Source organism: Primulina eburnea, chromosome 1 (assembly GCF_022965805.1).
Source record: "Primulina eburnea isolate SZY01 chromosome 1, ASM2296580v1, whole genome shotgun sequence".
Classification (NCBI taxonomy): domain Eukaryota; kingdom Viridiplantae; phylum Streptophyta; class Magnoliopsida; order Lamiales; family Gesneriaceae; genus Primulina; species Primulina eburnea.
Genome location: NC_133101.1, coordinates 8,086,988 through 8,106,369, shown reverse-complemented (window position 1 = coordinate 8,106,369; position 19,382 = coordinate 8,086,988). Strand labels below are relative to the sequence as shown.

General features: G+C 35.7%; 1 protein-coding gene and 1 pseudogene across 1 annotated transcript; one reads left to right on the top strand and one right to left on the bottom strand.

Annotated features, from left to right (window-relative positions):
- The first annotated feature begins 544 nt into the window (after nucleotides 1-544).
- LOC140826011 (mitogen-activated protein kinase kinase kinase YODA-like) lies at nucleotides 545-6,842 on the top strand (annotated as a pseudogene).
- Nucleotides 6,843-15,513: 8,671 nt separating this feature from the next.
- LOC140811025 (cytokinin hydroxylase) lies at nucleotides 15,514-19,156 on the bottom strand. Its single transcript, XM_073168917.1, has 4 exons — nucleotides 18,493-19,156; nucleotides 18,014-18,243; nucleotides 17,292-17,906; nucleotides 15,514-16,290 (listed from the first exon to the last, which is right to left on the bottom strand). Exons 1-4 carry the CDS (start codon nucleotides 18,803-18,805, stop codon nucleotides 15,862-15,864), a joined length of 1,587 nt encoding a protein of 528 aa, XP_073025018.1. The 5' UTR covers nucleotides 18,806-19,156; the 3' UTR covers nucleotides 15,514-15,861.
- Between the last annotated feature and the right edge of the window lie 226 nt (nucleotides 19,157-19,382).

Sequence of the window (19,382 nt, the reverse complement as noted above, 5' to 3'; positions counted from 1 at the left end):
AATCATTTGTTTAATGTTCATTTATTATAAGTGAATATAATATTTGGAAGGGGAGTCGTATGAATGAAAACAATGATCACTTGTTTCATTTTCATACATATCAAGTTAGTATAATTACTGAAAAAAATATTCAGAAAACGATTAAAATATTATATTTGAATTGTATAATTTGAAATATTCAAAAATATCGTTTATGACTAAAAACAATTGAAATATTATATATGAGTTGTATAGTTTTAAATATTCGAAATAATCATTTATTTCGATTATAGATTTATTATAACAGTAAGTAATTGATCTTAGTCAGTGATGTTGTTATGTATAATTTAATTTTAGAAACTAACGATATCATGATAAAAATATATTCTTTATATATATAACTTTTTGAGCGATATTAAAGTTATATATATATATATATATATAAAATTGTTCAATGTATAGTATTGCAATGAATTTCATTCATAATATTTATTCCACCAAATTTGCAATAAGTTTAGTGTCCGTTTATATTTAAGGAAGGAAAAATAGTAATTACAATAATGGAAGTATTAAATATCATCATTTCACTCGGACAACTCTTCTGTGAACTCTTAACGTCATTCTCTCTCAACTCGATCTCTTCAGAAATTCTTAGTTCACACTAAGAGAAACCCACTTGAATCCAACACGGCGTAGTTTTCAAGCTTTCGGGCGTACGGATTGTGAAATCGGACGCCCAAATTCTGTGGTTTATGTTGGAATGGGTGAGCCTTTCGCTCGCGTGATGTGAAGGAGCTCAGAACTTGCGGTATGTTCTTGTAACATTGTCTTTATTGGTTTACTCTGATTGATTGAAGTTAATGAGTTACGGTTCCTGGTGAGATTTTGTGATGTATGCTTAGATCTGTAGTTAAAAGCTTGATTTTTTGTTGTTGTTGTTTTACTTGATTACCATGAGATCAGTGTTGTTTGCTGATTAAGTTTTGGGAGGAAAAATGGGAAACTCTTGATAATCTCCGGAGTTGTGCTTTGGAAGTGGGGTGAAAGACTCATCCCTCCTTTTGTTTTGCATAATTTTTATGCTTGTCCTCGTTTGTTGAAGCTTCTTAAATCACACGATTCATGAGTTCGGAATTTGATCTTGTATGTGTAATGGGGGAAGAAAAGACTGACGAAGTTGGTAGAGATTCCCGCTTTTGATCAATGGAGTAGAAAAAGAACAAGGAAAACGGTGGTTGGAGCACGATTAGAGGATTTTATCATGTGGATTTCTTTTATTTTATTTTCTCTGTTTTTTTCCAACAATCACCGAAACCAACTTTTTGATCCCGTTAACTTTAATGGTCGTTAAGTAAATGAGGGAGGTGCAGCTATTGTTCGTCATAATAGATTGATCAGATGTAAATAACGACTTTTATTATACTTGAATTTACATCATTACTGAGAGTCGGATGGGTGAAGCACCGGTGGTGTTGAAAGGAACTTGATGTATTGACAGGTCCAGTTCTTTAATAGTTGTAATATGATGTTTCTTAAGATCAAAACTATTTCTTTAACGGCTGATAAAATATCTAAAGACATAATAAGTTGAAGAATGTATTTTAGTGCTATTTGGAAGGATACTTGTTAACGGAATACGCTCTTGTGCTGCCACAATTTGTACTGAGAGCGTAGCTTCATTTTTTGCTTATCTTTTTTTTTTTCAGGAAATATGCCTTCATGGTGGGGAAAGTCTTGGTCAAAAGAAGAAAAAAAGAAAAAATCCAAAGAAAGTTTTATTGACACGTTGCATAAGAAGTTTAAGAGTCCGGAAAGTAAACCTTCCGGTAAATTAGGAGGATCTAGAAGACGCACCAGTGACATCGTTTCAGAGAGAGTGTCTAAATCACAGGTTGTGTCAAGATCTCCATCACCTTCCAAACATGTTGAAAGATGTCAAAGTTTCGCAGAAAGGCCTGGAGCCCAACCACTTCCACTGCCAGGTATGCGGCCTGCGCACTGCAAATGTCCGTCGCACTGATTCTGGAATACGCGAATCAGCAAAACCAAAGCGAGATAGAGTCTCAAAATCATCATTGTTTCCTCCTCTCCCAAGGCCGGCATGCATTTGGCAAAAGCCAGACCCTTCAGATATGGATGGTGAAGTCATTGTTCATTCGATATCTAGTGAATGTTCCATTGAAAGTGATGATCCAGCTGATTCTCACCAACAAAGTCCTCAGGGCAACTGACTATGATGTTGGTGGCAGAACTGCTGCAGGCAGTCCTTCTAGGTGAGTGGAGTTTTAAACTCATAGGATGAAGTACATCAAACTATTTGTGTTCAGTTAGTTCTGATTAAGTTATGTGAAAGTTTTTTCGTCTTACTAACCTGATACCTCAGTTTTCTCGTATTGTCTTGGTGAAGTTCTTTTGTTAGAGATCAGTCCTCTGTTGCACCGGCAATCTCAAGGGAGTCGCTTGTTACAGTGAACCTCTCTGCTAAAAAGACCGTCTCGTCACCCCCTAAAAGGCGACCTTTGAGTGGTCGAGTACCAAATTACAGGTCCCGCATTACGGTACCTTTTTCAGTGCTCCAGATAGCTCAATGTCTAGTCCCTCGAGAAGTCCAATGAGAATTTCTGGTTATGAGCAAGTTTCTGGCTCTGCTTTTCCTGCTGGAAAACTTTTTCCAGAACACCTCTTACTCGGATCTGGTCAATGCTCAAGTCCTGGATCAGGTCAGACTTCTGGCCATAATTCAATGGGAGGAGATATGTCTGGCCAGTTATTCTGGCAGCCCAGCAGAGGAAGCCCGGAATTTTCCTCTAACCCTAGTCCTAGAATGGCAAGTCCTGGCCCTAGTTCTAGAATCCAGAGTGGTGCTGTGACACCAATTCATCCTAGAGCTGGAGGTGGACACTCCGAATCACTGAGTAACTGGCCTGACGAGTCAAGACAACAGAGTCACCGCTTGCCCCTTCCTCCTATAGCAATTTCCAATTCTTCACCCTTCTCTCATCTGAATTCTGCTGTGGCATCATCTTCAGTACCGCGCAGTCCTGGAAGAGCAGAGAACCTCGCAAGCTCCGGTTCGCGTTGGAAGAGAGGAAAATTGCTTGGTCGAGGCACATTTGGACATGTTTACGTTGGTTTTAATAGGTGCGAAAATGTAAAAAAGTTCTCTTTATTTCCTTAATCTCTAATATGGTTTCCATGTATTTGCTATGATAGCTTTCAAGTGCATATTAGTACGCTATCTATAATCCCCATCTTTTTTATATCAAACAAAATGGTTATTATACACTTTTTGGAGTGTTAATTTGTTTTATTAGTTTCCTGAATTTTTTGAGTGGCATTCTACTGATTTTAGTGAGACTGGAGAAATGTGCGCCATGAAGGAGGTCACTTTATTTGCTGATGATGCAAAATCAAAGGAAAGTGCGAAGCAGTTAGGACAAGTCAGTCTTTTTTGCCTGTTGAGTTTCTGGATATTCTTATTTTCTACAAGATGTTCAAAGCTAATTGTTTGTTGGATACTATTTTAACTGCAAATCATTGTTCTTGGTTTTGCATTACATAATGTGAAATTCTAAAAAATAATTTCTGTTTCCTCAGGAGATTGTGTTGTTGAGTGGCTTAAAGCATCCTAATATTGTGCAGTATTATGGATCTGAAACGGTTAGTTGCGTTCCTGCAACTTTGCTGATTCTATTGTGGTGCATCGGCATGTGAACTTTGTAGATATCCATTGTTATACTTTTGTCAACCAAATGCATTTCTCTTTATTTCGTTTATAATCTCACAATTAATATTGTGAATATTTTAGTATATCTCAAGGGAGTCATAAATTTGTGGAGACATTATTATTGAATACTGTTTTTATAGCAAATAGTTTTACACTAGTTTAATACGTAATTAATTGAATAGATTACTGCTAAATTAGTGCATAGCATCCTTTTCCCTGATCTTCTGCTGATTCTGAATCTTTATCTGTGATCAGGTTGGTGATATATTATATATATATTTGGAATATGTATCTGGTGGTTCTATCCATAAGATTCTACAAGAATATGGAATATTAGGAGAATCAGCCATTCGAAGTTATACTCAACAAATTTTGTCAGGGCTCGCATACTTGCATGCTAAAAACACGGTGCATCGGTAAATCTGATCACCTTTGCTTGCTTGTTTTGAAATATTTTTTTCACTTGGAATAATTAATAATTAGGCACTGAATGCTGCATATATATTACAGGGACATTAAAGGGGCCAACATACTTGTGGATCCAAATGGCCGTGTTAAGTTGGCAGATTTTGGCATGGCAAAACATGTAAGCCTGTTTCTTCTCAAGGGTGGCTTAGTTTGAATTACAAAGAACTTCACACAACAAAAATGAACATAAAATGGCTAATTGGAATTATTCTTGTGAATTGGCAACATGTTAGAACATTGGCAAGTCCATATTTGGGAAACTAATTTATCACTTGACGTGTTGGTTGGTTTATTATGACAATTTATCATGCACAGCCCACAGGGACCCCTAATTTAAACTTGTTTTAATATGTAAGCTATGACTCATTTGACTGATCTGTTTGGTTGATGAAAGTGCCTCAGGTATGGTTGAAGTTTGATCTCATGCATAATTATGTGGCCTAAATGGTCCTGAGTTTTTACCTTCATTTGTGGTTTTACAGGTTACAGGACAAACCTGCCCCTTATCGTTTAAAGGTAGCCCTAATTGGATGGCACCTGAGGTTGGTATTTCCCCCCAAAAATTCTGTAAATAGATTTATGACTTGCTTTTGCTAGCTGCATCATTATCTCTTCGCTCTTTTAGGTCATAAGAAATTCAAATGGTTGTAACCTTGCTGTTGATATATGGAGTCTTGGATGCACTGTTTTGGAAATGGCTACGTCAAAACCACCTTGGAGCCAATACGAAGGGGTGTAGTGATTTGGACTATGAGATTTTTGGAATTAATTCATTTTTTTGCGGTTTTTTTCCCTTCTCTTATTCTTTCTGAACTTGTGGATACCTTTGGTGTATCCAATTGAAGGTGATCTAATTGAACTTCTCCATTGTTGCATATGTGTGTACTGTTGATTATGAGTAAAATTATGATGACAATCTTTGCATTTCTGATGCTCCCTACATTTTATTGTAAAGGTCGCTGCCATGTTCAAAATCGGAAACAGTAAAGAACTTCCACCAATTCCAGATCATCTATCAGATGATGGGAAGGATTTTGTGAGAAAATGTTTGCAACGCAATCCCAAGCATCGTCTTACAGCTGCTCAACTGTTGGAGCACCCTTTCGTAAAAAGTGCTGTTCCTTTGGAAAAACAGATATTGGGTTCTGCATCTTCTGATCATTCTCCAATGTCAAAAGCCACCAAGTCCATGGTACTTTCTATTTTCTGAACTTCACGCCTGAACTTTCTAGGTGGACCCTTCTGGATTTAGAACATTTACTTGCCTCACACTGGGTCTGTGCCATACCGAACTACTAATACATTGAGTTCTATATTTTGTTATATTATCGACATTTTACTTGCTCTCTGGCAGCCACCCTTTATCACTCACTGATAATGTATGAAACAATTTGTAGGGCATTGGTAATACAAGAAGTCTTCAGTCGGATCCAGAGAGACTTGCTATCCACTCATCTAGAGTGTCAAAATCTAAGTTTAATCCAAGGTCCTCCTCTAAATATCACTTCATTATTTTAAAGATGTGGTTTATGGAAAAATGGAAATAATTAATTACTTATGATAGATACACAGATAGCATTGATCATTTGCTTCATTCTTGTTCTGTGATTCTAAATGTTTCAAGCTTGCAGTGATGTTTACATTCCAAGGAACATATCATGTCCTGTCTCTCCAACTGGTAGTCCTCTTCTACATCCAAGATCTCCTCAGCACCCGAGTGGGAGGATGTCTCCATCACCGATATCTAGCCCCCTCACATCTGGCTCCTCCACACCTCTAACAGGTGGGATTGGTGCCATCCCATATAATCAATCCATGTTAATACCTGATGGATTTTCCATGGTACCAAAGCGGCCACCAAGTCCCTGTGCCAATACCCTCTCTTACTGGGATCCAGATATTCTTAAAGGAGTGCATTCTGGCTCTCATGCTTTTCGGGAACTGGCATCCTGCCACAACAATGCTCTTGGAAGGAAATTTGGTAGGGTTGCTCATGCAGAACTTTATGACCGACAATCTATCTTGGCTGATCGTGTGGCTCACCAATTCCCGAGGGATCCTGCACAGTTGAATCCATCTGTTGATTTGAATCCCTCGGCTCCATTTCCATCCCACCATATGACTGGACTATGACTTCCTTTATCACAGATGTCATCAAGTCAACCTGATAAAGCCGTGTTGTTTAACAGGATTGCATCTCAGGACAAATCGACATGCTGGAGCAAGATTCTTCTGGCACTGTCAACTCTCGTTTAACGGCTTTAAGATGCCTTCTATGAAGTGGCAAGCAATATCCATTTTCTTAACATCAAGAGATCCTCCAAATAGAGAGTTGCATTTACCAACAGTTTCGGTGGACATGTCGGCTTCGTATAGAGTCGAGTGCTCTAAATTTGACTTGGGTATCTGCCTGACTTCAAGTCCAAATGAAAAGGCCTCGTCTTCCTGGGGATAATATATCCATTGATTGATTGTATATGTGATTCTTCCCTTAAATTATTGGGCCTAAAGTATGTATATTTACATTATTGGTTAGCGGAGGAGAAAGAGAGCCGGGAAAACAAGTAGATGTAGAAGATCTTGTAAAATGCAAAAAGATGTACAGAAATTGGAGAAGGTGAATTGATATTTAATTTCGTTTTCTCAATTGAACGGCAGTTCCTGCCACATCTCTCTATTTGATTAACATGTATTTCGGCAGTTGTTAACCAGTAGATGGGAGGAGAGATCTTTTAAGCATACTGATTATTTCGTTCTCTTATTTTTGTGTTATCTGTATATCGTGGAAATATATGAAATCAAGAGGCCGAACCAAGTTAAAACAACAATTGAAAAAACAAATTTTACAGAACAAACATTGTTAACCGGTGGAAAATGATAAAGAGCTCGATCAAATGAATGAAAATTTGGCTATGCTTTGGATTGATTTATCAGACTAATTGTGAACTCTCACAATTTCTTGGCCGGTTCATGGTCCTTGCTTGCAAGCTTGTCTCAGCTAAGTCACAATCCGTATAATACTACTCACTCACACCTTTAACATCTGGACGAATGCCACATAGCAGGTTGTTGCTGCGCCATGCAACTACCACAAGAATAGATCAGATATACGACAAATAAAATTTCATGATCAGATGTGTTGCTATATTTGCTACCCGCAAGTGTATGGTGTCAAGTTTTAGTACTCGATAGATGCACTCTTCGTCTTAGTTTTTCGTTCTCGCTCTTTGGATTTTTGTGTGTGACTGCGACTCCATTTTCTGTCCTTTCAGCCTCCTCTTTTTCTGGGGTTTTTCTCTTTTTTATACAAGCGTGGAGGCTAGAATTGTGTTTTTGCACGCTGCGCGACAACCGGCGCCACCGCGTACTTGCTTCCTCGAGTTTTGTGTCCAATCACGCGCAGCCGCGCGCTTCTATCCATGAGTGCCAATTTGCCTCGCGTGAACTGGTGCGGCCGCTCGTGTTCTTCTGTTTTTCTTTGCATCAATGTTGCTTCATGTACACCATTTTGTCCCTTCCTGTATTGACATTCAAAACAACCCAAAAACACATAATTTCGTTTGAAACCAACACAATTAATGCCTATTAATTGGGTAATATACGTGCAAAGATATGCCCTTATCAAGATGCTATTTAGCAAAACATGACACTTTCTTTTGTATTTTTTTAACTGAATCGATCCTCAAATTAAGTACAAGAACGGTTTACCAGCTGAACATTTTTCATCACATGCTTAACAAGAACAGCGACAAGGCCTGGCTTACTCCAAAGGTAGAGAAATTGTTTAGATATAAGAAAATTGAGGCATGTATCACAACTACGCACGTATGAAGTGATTAAACCTTATAGGATTCCCAAATTATAGAGAGAATGAAGGTAAGCAGTAAAAACATATGGTCCCATGAAAGTGGAAATTGTAGCATGATAACAATAGCCATTGCACAACTTTGAGCCCTTATCCTTTATACAGTTTTCAATTACGTGTTAATGATTGATAGTAAGAAATCATCAAAGAAAAAGAGATCTGTTACCATTAACAATCCAAAATGACGAAACAGGTTGGTGGCAATTGCTCCTGGATGAAGTGATTGGCCGTTCTCGACGTTCTCTTCCTTCAATGAAATCACTCAGCCTCTTGTAAATAATATAGCTAACATAATGACCAACATTATAATCACACTCAACACAACAGTGTAAATTGTTCTAGTACAACCCCTCGAACATGTTAGCTTTCAGATAAAATAGTTTAGTAATATATGTCTTCTCACAGTATATGCTACTGATGGGCTGTTAATACCCTGAAAGGTTCATTTTCCTATCCAGGTTGATAATCAAACCAGTTGAAAGCATAAGTACAGTTTCAAGTCAATGAATTTTAAACCTAAGAACACCGATTGAAAATTTTATCACAAATCGTAATCATGTCTGTTAGGCCAGCCAAAGTTCTTTCAGAGATTGATCAAGGCGATTTTTCATTATTTGGATTTCTTGGTTCTGACTAGTTGATACCTCCTCAGTTTGTTGTCTTCTGCTCATCTCTTCCTTGTGTTAACTTTCTGCTGCTTCAGCCTGAAAATGGGTATGATGAGTTACATCTATTGATGCAAGAAATTAAAAAAGAAAAACTCTCTCACTTGTTTCCTGTTCAGAACAAGTCAAGAAACTTTTCTTAAGATGACAATGATCGGATATATGTCAATGTATATATGCATATATATGGATATATGAGAGCTGAAGATTGCATATTATCAATATTCTTCCGAGCCAATTAAGATTTATGAGGACCAAAAATGAGTCAGATGCTCTGCTACTCTTTATTAACAGAGGGATGTGCTCGGTGATTCTTATTGTTTAGCGGACATTATGTTTGAATAGGCTTTAGTAATAGTGATATAAAATATAACTGGTAACATACGAGAAAGAATAAAGGAGTACAATAGGATAATGTTTTTTTAACCTTATGCACAGCATCAAAGTCATCTTCTTCAGCTCTCCACCGATTCAATGATTCTTCAAATAATTTCCGGGTCCAGCTCTCAAATCTTTCAGAGTATTCTCCAATCTATCTTGAATGTCACTATTTTCCTTTCGACGGCAGATGAAATCCTGGAATATTTTTCAATTTAATCGATGTACTGAACAAATTTGTGGAAATGTATCATTTTATGCCCTTTGTAGGTGCAAGATTATACATTCAAGACTCAGAAGTTCAGCAAATGTGTACTAAATGATTCTCCATAAGAGCAAACAAAACATATCAACGAGTTGCTAGATGATGAACATGGTAAGTACTGTTGAAGCTTTACTTGTTAAAATAAAGTTGAACTACTTCCACTTTCTGCTGTAGTAGTTGAATCCAAAGGGCTAAACAACTCTTCTATTGATCTCGTTAGGTGCTCAGCATTGGCATCTGTAACGCCCCAGATTCGACGACTATCTTCACTGTACCAAGACGAGTCTTTTCAGCGTGCTTATGTCATCACTCACACGCACCCTAAGAAACTTCCTAAGGTGTCACCCATCTCAGAATTACTTCAAGTCAAGCACGCTTAACTTTGGAGTTCTTATGTGATGAACTACCAAAAAGAAGATGTACATTCTTAATATGAGTAGTACATATCAAATCTTTTAAGCCTATCGTCAACTGCACAGTCTCATACCTGAACAGTTTCGGAATCCCTCTCCTTCCGGTGTAAGATCAGTACATTCATGTTCCCTCCGTCTAGAAGCCTGCCAAGAGCCGCTAATTGTCCGTGCAACCTCATGGCACAAGCGATCAAACCACCCTCTCTTCGGCCCCGGGCCTCACATGCTCACCAACTTCCGCTTGGTTTGTTCCCGAACAACACCGTACTAGGAGAGATCGGCTCTGATACCAACTATAACGCCCCAGATTCGACGACTGTCCTCATTGTACTAAGACGAGTCTTTTCAACATGCTTATGTTCTCACTCACACGCACCATAGAACTTCCCAGGGGTTTACCCATCCCATAATTATCTCAAGTTAAGCACGCTTAACTTTGGAGTTCTTATGTGATGAGCTACTGAAAAGAAGATGCATCTTCATTTCATAGTTTATTCTCTTATTTTACACAGTTTTCGTAATAAGTCCAACCGATAAAAAAATTGAAAGCAAAATAAAATACACGTGCAATTTTAACATGGTTCGATCTAACCGACCTCTATCAATGGACCACGTTCAACTATCAAGAAAATCCACTAAACTTCAATATTGTTACAGTCATACAAGGACTTGTTCAAATCAAAGATTCCATATTTTATAATGATGCCTCTATGAAAAACACATTCAATAGATTTCACTTGTCGAGCATTACTCGTTTTCAATATCCACCAACTTGAACTCCCTTCGATAACATGCAGATTGTTCTCTCCCGAGGAATTAATAATCAATCAATAAACGTTTGTGCATCACCGGCAATAGAAAAGCTGTCAAAACAAAGTGATAAAATTTTTACACACAACCAACTTGACAAGCTTGCAATATAAAATATGCTCTATGCAAAAAGTATCGCTATATGTCTAAATGAATATAGTACCTAAAAACAACAACCAAAAAATAAAATTTGAAATGTACGAGATTAAAAACTCATCAGCCTCCCTCATCCACACATGGCCACTCTCGGAAATATTCAAAATGAATATATAGTAACTCTAATATATATAAAAAAAACTCCATTATATCCAAGATAGACAAACTTTTTCAAACTCTTGCATATTATCTTTTCATATAAATCAAAATAATAATTTTTTGTCTTCATAATATCTTCAACAATCACAATATACATACTCAACAAAATATCTTCTTCAATTATCTCATTATATCAAAATCTACAAATAAATATTTTCTTGATAAACTAATCTAAAATTTAAAGCCAACTAAATTTAACATCTAAAAATCTTCCCCTTCGTTTTATTTTGAAGAATCATAAAAATAATATTCAATAAAATTCAAAAAAATATAGTTCTCCCCCATTTTGAAAAAAAAAATAAAAAAGTTCAGAAATCAAATCGTGAGGTTCCAAGCAAAGTTCTCCCCTACCTTTGTGATGGATATAATGCTCTCCTGAATGTCAACTTATGTATTTTTCATCATATCATTGTCTTACAAAATGGAACTTCATGATCAACATCATACAAATAATAAATTCCATCTGATAGAGCTTGTTTTCCATCATATCATTGCCTACTTTTCATAATTTTGCCAATTGAAAAAAAAAAGTTGAAAGCAAAAAAAAAAAAAAAAAAATACAGACAATTTTAACTTGTTTCGGTCCAACTGACCTACATCTACATAAACTTCAATAATTTTACAATCTTATTGGAACTTATTTAAATGAAAGACTCCATCTCTTCTAATGATGCCTTTTCGAAAAACATTCGATAGACTTCACTTAGCGAGCACTACTAGTCTTCAATATCCACCAAATCGAACTCTCTTTGATAACATGCATATTTTCTATCCCGAGAACGCTACCTTCCACTCCCGGTGAATGAAAAATCAATAAGTGAACGCTTGTGCACCACAAACAATAGAAAAGATTCAAAACAGAATGATAATATGGCGTTGTTTGAATAATGTCGTAGTAGTTGTCGTAACACATAATGTAACACGGAATGAACATATTCGTTTTGGCTCATTAATTTTGCACCCAACCAACCTGACAAGCTCACAACATAAAATATGCTCTATGCAAGAAATATTGTTATCCCCAAAGAACTCACCTTCTTCTCCCGAAGAATGTTTGAATTAATATAGTGCATAAAAATAGTAACAAACAAATCAACTCTGAAAGATTGACATTAAAATCTCATTAGCCTCCCTCGACCACACATGACCACTCTCGACAATATTCAAAATGAATAGTAACTCTAATATATAGAGAACTCCATTATATCTAAGATTAACAAGCTCTTTTAAACTCTTGCATATTATCTTCTCATATAAATCATTATGATATCTTTCTATCTCCATAATATTTTCAATAAACACAATATACATATTCAATAAAATATCTTCTTTGGTTATCTCATTATCTCCAAAATCTTTAAATCAATATTTTCTTGAAAAACTAATTATTAAAAAAACTTAAGCCAACCAAAGATAACATCTAAAAATCTCTCCCTTTGTCTTATTTATTAATGTTTGAAGAATCAAAAAAATAAAATTCAATAAAATTCACAAAAATATAGTTTTCTTCCTTTTGACCAAAAAGAAAAGTTCAGAAATCAAACCGAGAGCCTCCGGACAATTTTTTTTCTCTACTTTTGTGATGGATACAATGTTCCCTATGACTACTTCAGTATTCTCCATGATATAATTGCCTTAAAAAACTGAACACCATGATCAACATCATAAAAATAATAAACCTGTTTTGATATTAGTTGTTGATCCAATTTTCTCTTATTTTGCCTAATTTTTCATAATTAGCTCAACTGATAATAAAAAATCTAAAGGCAAAATAAAAGACATGGACAATTTTAACGTGGTTCGGTCCAACCGATCTACATCTACGGGGCCATACCCAAATATCAAGAAAATCCACAAACCTTCATTATTGTTACAATAATATAAAGACTTATTCAAATCAAAAACTTCATCTTTTCTAATGACGCCTCTGTGACGAATACATTCAGTAGACTTCACTACTCGTCTTCAATATCCGCTAGCTCGAACTCCCTTCGATAACATGCATATTATTTTCTCCCGATAATGTCACCATTCTTTCCCGAGGAAGGATTCATCCATCAGTGAATGCTTGTGCACCACCAGCAATAGAAAAGCTCTCAAAACAGAATGATAAAATGGCGTGGTTTGAATCTTGTCGTAGCAGTTGTTGTGACACAGAATACAACACGAAATGAAAAAAATTGTTTTGGCTCGTTAATTATGCACCCAACAACCTGAAAAGATCACAACATAAAAAAATATGTTTTATGCAAGAAATTTCTCTCTCTCCCGAGAGCTCACATTCTTCTTCCTAAGAATGTCTGAATGAATACAATGCATAAAAACAACAACCAACAAATCAAATCTGAATGATTTGACATTAAAATCCCATAGGTTTTTCTCAAGCACACATGACCACTCTCGGCAATCTTAAAAATGAAGATGAATTCTAATATATAGAGAACTTCATTATATCCAAAATAGACAAACTCGTTCAAACTCTTGTATATTATCTTCTATATAAATCAAGATAATATCTTTCTATTTCCATAACATGTTCAACAATCACAATATATATTCAACACAATAAATACAATATATGTTCAACAAAAAAAAAATTTCAATTATGTTCTTATCTCCAAAATCTTCAAATCAATATTTTATTGACAATCTAATCTAAAAAATTAAGCCAACCATATATAACATCTAAAAGATAAATGGCAACTTTTTTTTGTTTTGGCAATATAGTTCAAAATTTTGAATGTGAAATGAAGCCCGAATACAACTTTTTGTCTGCCCCTGGAAGGAGTGAAAGGGCATGCAATAAGATGTAACTAGAGGGTTCTACCATTATATTATATATATTATATCGAAGTATTTAATGCCCGTAGCTAAGAGCATTAACAATGGAGGAAATCATACAGACGCAGCTCTCTTTATTACAAATCAGCCTAGATAGTAAGCACCAATATTTCCAGCAACTGGCGGCAGCAAATTAAATCAAGTCATTTACGATTGTTGCTCCTTCAAACTGTAAGTGATTTCTGTCGTACATGTATATATGCAGTTTTCATAATCTCGGGACGATCGAGTATATTTTACGTGTTTTAGAAACAAAATCTAAAATCTGAAACAAGCTAAGATATGGTTTATTGAAACTTTTGAGACAAACGGTGTGCACGCAGCACGCTCGCGAGTGCGTTTTAAATCTGAGTTTAATTTTGATTTATGTTAATATGAATTGACATGATACAGTGATTCTAAGCATTGATAGTTAAAATAATAATACTACCATTAATGAGTTTTTGAAACAATGACGGTATATGAGGAATAAACATCGACTAACTCTTGTGCCAGCAGTTTGATCTTTTGGTTGATGTTTTCTACTAGATTTAATTATAGGACACTGATATCAGTTAGTTATGAATTTTAATTTGTAAATCTTCGGTTCTCTGTTGAAAAATTACCATATTTGTGTTAATTTTCGAAAAAAATGTCTACCATTGATTTGTTGAGTGATTTCTATCACCCACCTCTTAAACTTCTTTGATGAGATTGAAATCGAGTGTAAGTGGCAAAGATATACCACCTTAATTACGGATGCTGACATTTTTGTACAATTGACTTTTTTAAAATCTTAAATAGAAGAATATGAGAATCAATTTTAAACGTTTTTTTAAGGAATAAATTGTACAATTGAAAATTAAAGTTGTGTGTCCTTTCAATTTACAAACTTGGACATCGTTAAGATTGAGTTAACTTTTGGAGTTGAGTTAAATCTAAGTTCCAATCTCAACATGGTATCAGATCTCAAGTTTCACCGTTATATGTTGGACCACGTGTTCTGCTCATAGTTGGGTCATTTGTAAACTTCACGCTCCAAATGTTCATTCATGAGTATGAAGGGGTGTGCTAGTTGTCTCACATCAGTTGAATAAAATTCTTAGAGTTGCATAAATGAGCTCGGACAATTCTCCTTTTGAACCAATTTTTGGGGTTGAGTTAGGTCCAAGTTCCAGTCAGACATATTTTGAAATTAAGGATTATTTTTTGGTTTCAAATAATTTGAACTGGAATCTTCAAATGGACAACGTGGCTCAGTAAATTATTTATACCGTGTTATTTTTATTGTAATTTTAATTTTGATAAATTTTATGAAATTACTTCTATTTTTTTATGACGATGAAATACGTGGTCGCTATTTTTTTTGTGCACATTAAATAAATCTCTAGCAAATGCAATAGCATGTCAGCCAGTCAACCACGCTAGCCAGGCGAAATTCCTATTTAATTCTTTGCATTTACATATGATGCATTTTTGTCAATTATTTTCTCCGAATTAACCTAATTTTACAAATTTTAAGTTGTAAAATTTCCAATCTCGATCTATATGTCCTATGTAATTCAATGATATTGTGATATTTTAAAAATAAATTAACTTATTTATCAATTGTTATATTTTTAAAATAGCTAAGTTAATCATTTAATCATAGTACAATAATATTATTAAAAATTACATGGATCACTTTAGAACTGTATGCTATACAAAAATTGAAGCGTAGTTCTTATAAATCAATTCAAATACACGAACAAAATTTTAAATAGCATTACAATATAGCAAAACAATGACGGAGATCTGGCGTCCGACGATGAAAACAAAAATAAAATTTCATAATCACCCCTTTCTAATTAAACCAAATTATACATATAAAAAACCCTCGAAAAGTGCAAAAAATAGGAAATAAAAATTCCATCATCCCTTTCTAATAGAAGATTTTCCTACATGGGAGGAGTTTTACTCGTCATGTAGATTAAACCACGAGACGTGGTGGATCCAATGGCTATGGCTGCACCGGAAGTGTTACTCCCGATTTGACATAACCTTGAACCTTCTAAAACATGATATCGGGATGGAAAATTGCAAACGAATAGTCTTAGCTAGGGGGGAAAACAAACTTTAGAGTGCACTTCTCATAGTACTAGAAAAGGCCAAAAAATTTAAAGTTTTCTAAAAACCAAAGGTAACCCATGCATAGGCCTAAGTGAGAGCATAATAGAGGGAGAATGGATATAATTTTTGGATAGGGAGAATGAGAACTTGGACAGAATTAAGGTTAGCACAATCTTGTACTCCATGGCGCTCAAGTTCCTACCAATACACATTCTCCCACCAAAACCAAATGGCAAATATCCCATCTTGTGATTGCATCCGCCATATATTGGATCGTCCTTGAATCTTTCTGGCTTGAATTCATTCACACTCTCACCCCAAAGATTTTGATCATGGTGCATCGATACAAGGTCTATCCACATGTTCGTGCCCTTCGGGATTAATAATTCGCCCACTCGAATGTCTTGCCTAGATTGTCTTTGGACATTCGGTGCCGAAGGATATAGACGTAAAACCTCGTTCATCACCCATCCCATCTGCGTCACAGAGAGTTTATTGAAGTTAATTAATCCGTATTAAAATTACACACAAATTAACTATTTTTACTATTTGATAAAAATTACTACTTTCTACGTTAATATAAGTTAAAATTTACCATGTCAGATAACAAAACTTTTTGCATATGAAATCAAGTTTTCAATTGTGATTCTAGTTGGCAGGTGGAGCCGAGGAACCCCGACAAGCAGGCCAGTTCCACGGCCTCGTTGCGGCGGCCGTTTTCAATCTTACATATGAGATTTCACCTGAGACTTGGGATTTACTAATATGAAACCTCGTTCTTAATTCTTACATGTCAATTAATCGACCAATTAACATCCAATTATAAGAACTTTCGTATGGATAATTATTATTATTATCACTATCATTGCAAGAGCATCCTTAATGAAATTCAACACGCCAAAGCTGGACCCAACGCGACAAGCTATTATATTTGAAAAATTCCATTTTTTTTTTGTATTTACTGTTTTGAAATTTTAGATGGTAACTTGACTATCACCTTCATTGTACTTATTTCCCTGATTTAATTTGCTATATATGTGTTCACACACACTACTGAGTCAACCAATTCAAAGACTCAAGAGTACTACTTGACTAAAACCTCTTTTTTCGGATTCTTGATTAAAATAAGGGTTTAATTTTAGATTATGTAAAAATTTGTAATTAGCTTCGAAAAATTATTGATCTTGATGAAAATCTTAATCAATGTTTTTTTTTTTGGGATTATATATATATATATATATATATATATATAAAGCATTATTTCCAGTTTATTTCCTCTCCGTAAGTGTATATTATAAAGCATTATTTCCAGTTTATTTCTTCTCCGTACGTGTTGTTATGGCTTCATAAAATATAGCCTACTAATTAAAATCCACGAAACTTTCATTCGATTTGAATATTTTACTACTTTCTTAGCAAACCTTAAAATTTATAGCAAATAAACGTGCATGCTTCATAAATATTCAAAAAATGTTACCTTCTTCAGTCCAACAAGCATCGTGGCAACAATATTCTTCGCATCGCCAATCACTTCTCTGATCTCCTCCCTGAGCTGGTCTTGCCACTCGGGATGGAGGGCGAGCTGGAACAATGTCCATGTCAGAGACAAAGCAGTCGTCTCGTGGCCGCCGAAAAAGAAAGTTTTGCATTCATCCACCAGTTCTTTGGTCGTCAATGCGCCCTTTGGACGGCCCTCGGTTGTGTTACAGGCCATTAGTAGCCCGAGTAGGTCTGTCTCAGGTTGCCCATCCCGTGGTTGGTTCCTCCGTTCCGTTATTATGGACAGGAGGAGGGCATCGATTTCTCTACCGAGTTTCTTGGATTTTTGGGTTAGTTTAGGGTTTAAGAGCTTGCCATAGGGAACCCCAACGTGCCGGATGGACTTGAAGAGAGCGATTTGCACGTCTCTTAATTTTTCCAACACTTCTCTTCCATTTTCATAGCTTACACCAAAGCTTGTTCTGGATATTATTTCGCCAGCTGTGACGATGATTTCTGTCTCGGCGTTGATTTCTGGGTGTCCGGAGTCGATTAAGGCGACCCATCGGTCCAGCATGCTATTTGCTGATTCCACCATCAAGCCTGCCATTGCCTGTCAGGAATATGGTGGATCGATTAATTATCAAAGAATTGAATCTTATGCATCATGAGAATTAGCAATAAACAAAGTTTTTATGATGAAATACACTGATTTTATACCTTCAAGTTACCCGGAGTGAATGCCGGAGTAATATTGTGGCGGTGCCGAACCCAATCTTCGCCCTCAACCATAATCAATCCATTGCCGAACATGGGTTCTCTGTCATGCTTGAAAACTCTTGGTTTTCCCCAAGATTTACCTTTTATATCCGCCGACATATTCTTCAGAAACTCAGGGTCTGCAATATAAAGAAAGGGTTCCGTTCCCAGCCAGTAAACAAATACTTTCCCTGCATAAAAATAGAAATATTTCAATCTCATACTCAATATTAAACTTGTATAACAAGCTACAATGCTTGTGTACTTGTGCTACGCAGGCATGCATGCAACACCTGTCATCCCAAGAATTTATTCATCCAAAAAATTCTTGGGACGTTCAGGTTTTGCTCAACAAGATGCTTAGTTATTACTGCCAGTCATGCAGCAAGAACAAAATTAATACAAATCAATTCTTGTTAAAAAGTTCAATCAATTCTTACCAAATAATTTCTGCCACTCGAAAAAGTACGGAAACACAGTGGAGTGGATATCATTGAATATCTTGCAAGAAGAAGAAGTAGATGGGGAGATAGAATAATCTATCTTGTCATCCTTCTTCTTCTTCTTCATGTCGTTTAAGTTTCCCAACGGGAAACTAGGTTTCGGCCCGGAAAACCCATTCGACATAAGCTGTCTATATGCCAAATAAGGCAAAATATACCAAGAAAACACCAATCTTCCCATCACAAACAAAACAGCAGACGCAACCATAGCAAGACTGGAAGCAAACAAAAGTTGAAGTGATGATTCCATTACTCTGTGTGTACGTGTGCTTTTTTAACTTTTTGGATTTCAAGAAATCAATAAAATCAACAAATAATGTGAATAATATTTGAGATATGCCTTTTTTTGTGTGTGGATAAATTCTAGGAGAAGAAGCGAGTGTTTTTATAGACAGAACGGAGGACGGAACATGAGAAAGTCAAATGTAAGACCGTTCCACGTAGTCTTGCCCGAAGTTTGAACATTCTAAATGTCTGTGGAGTTAGAAAGATATGTTTTGTTGGGTATTATTTTTTATCCATTAATTTTTCCTGTCTCCTCTGTCGCCTTGTGACTTGTCAAAGTTGATAAGCATTTTTCGTAGACAATTCAACATGTACACATTCGCAGCCAGACGATCATACAACAAAAATCCCTACATATTCCTCGTATTTAATGTCAATAAAATCCTTTCATTCCATAAGAAAATATATATATATATATATATATATATATATATATATATATATATATATATATATATATATACACACACACACACACACACACCAATTGTCATGTACTTTTGTGAAACAGTTCTCCAATGAAATTATTTAAATCTAATGGA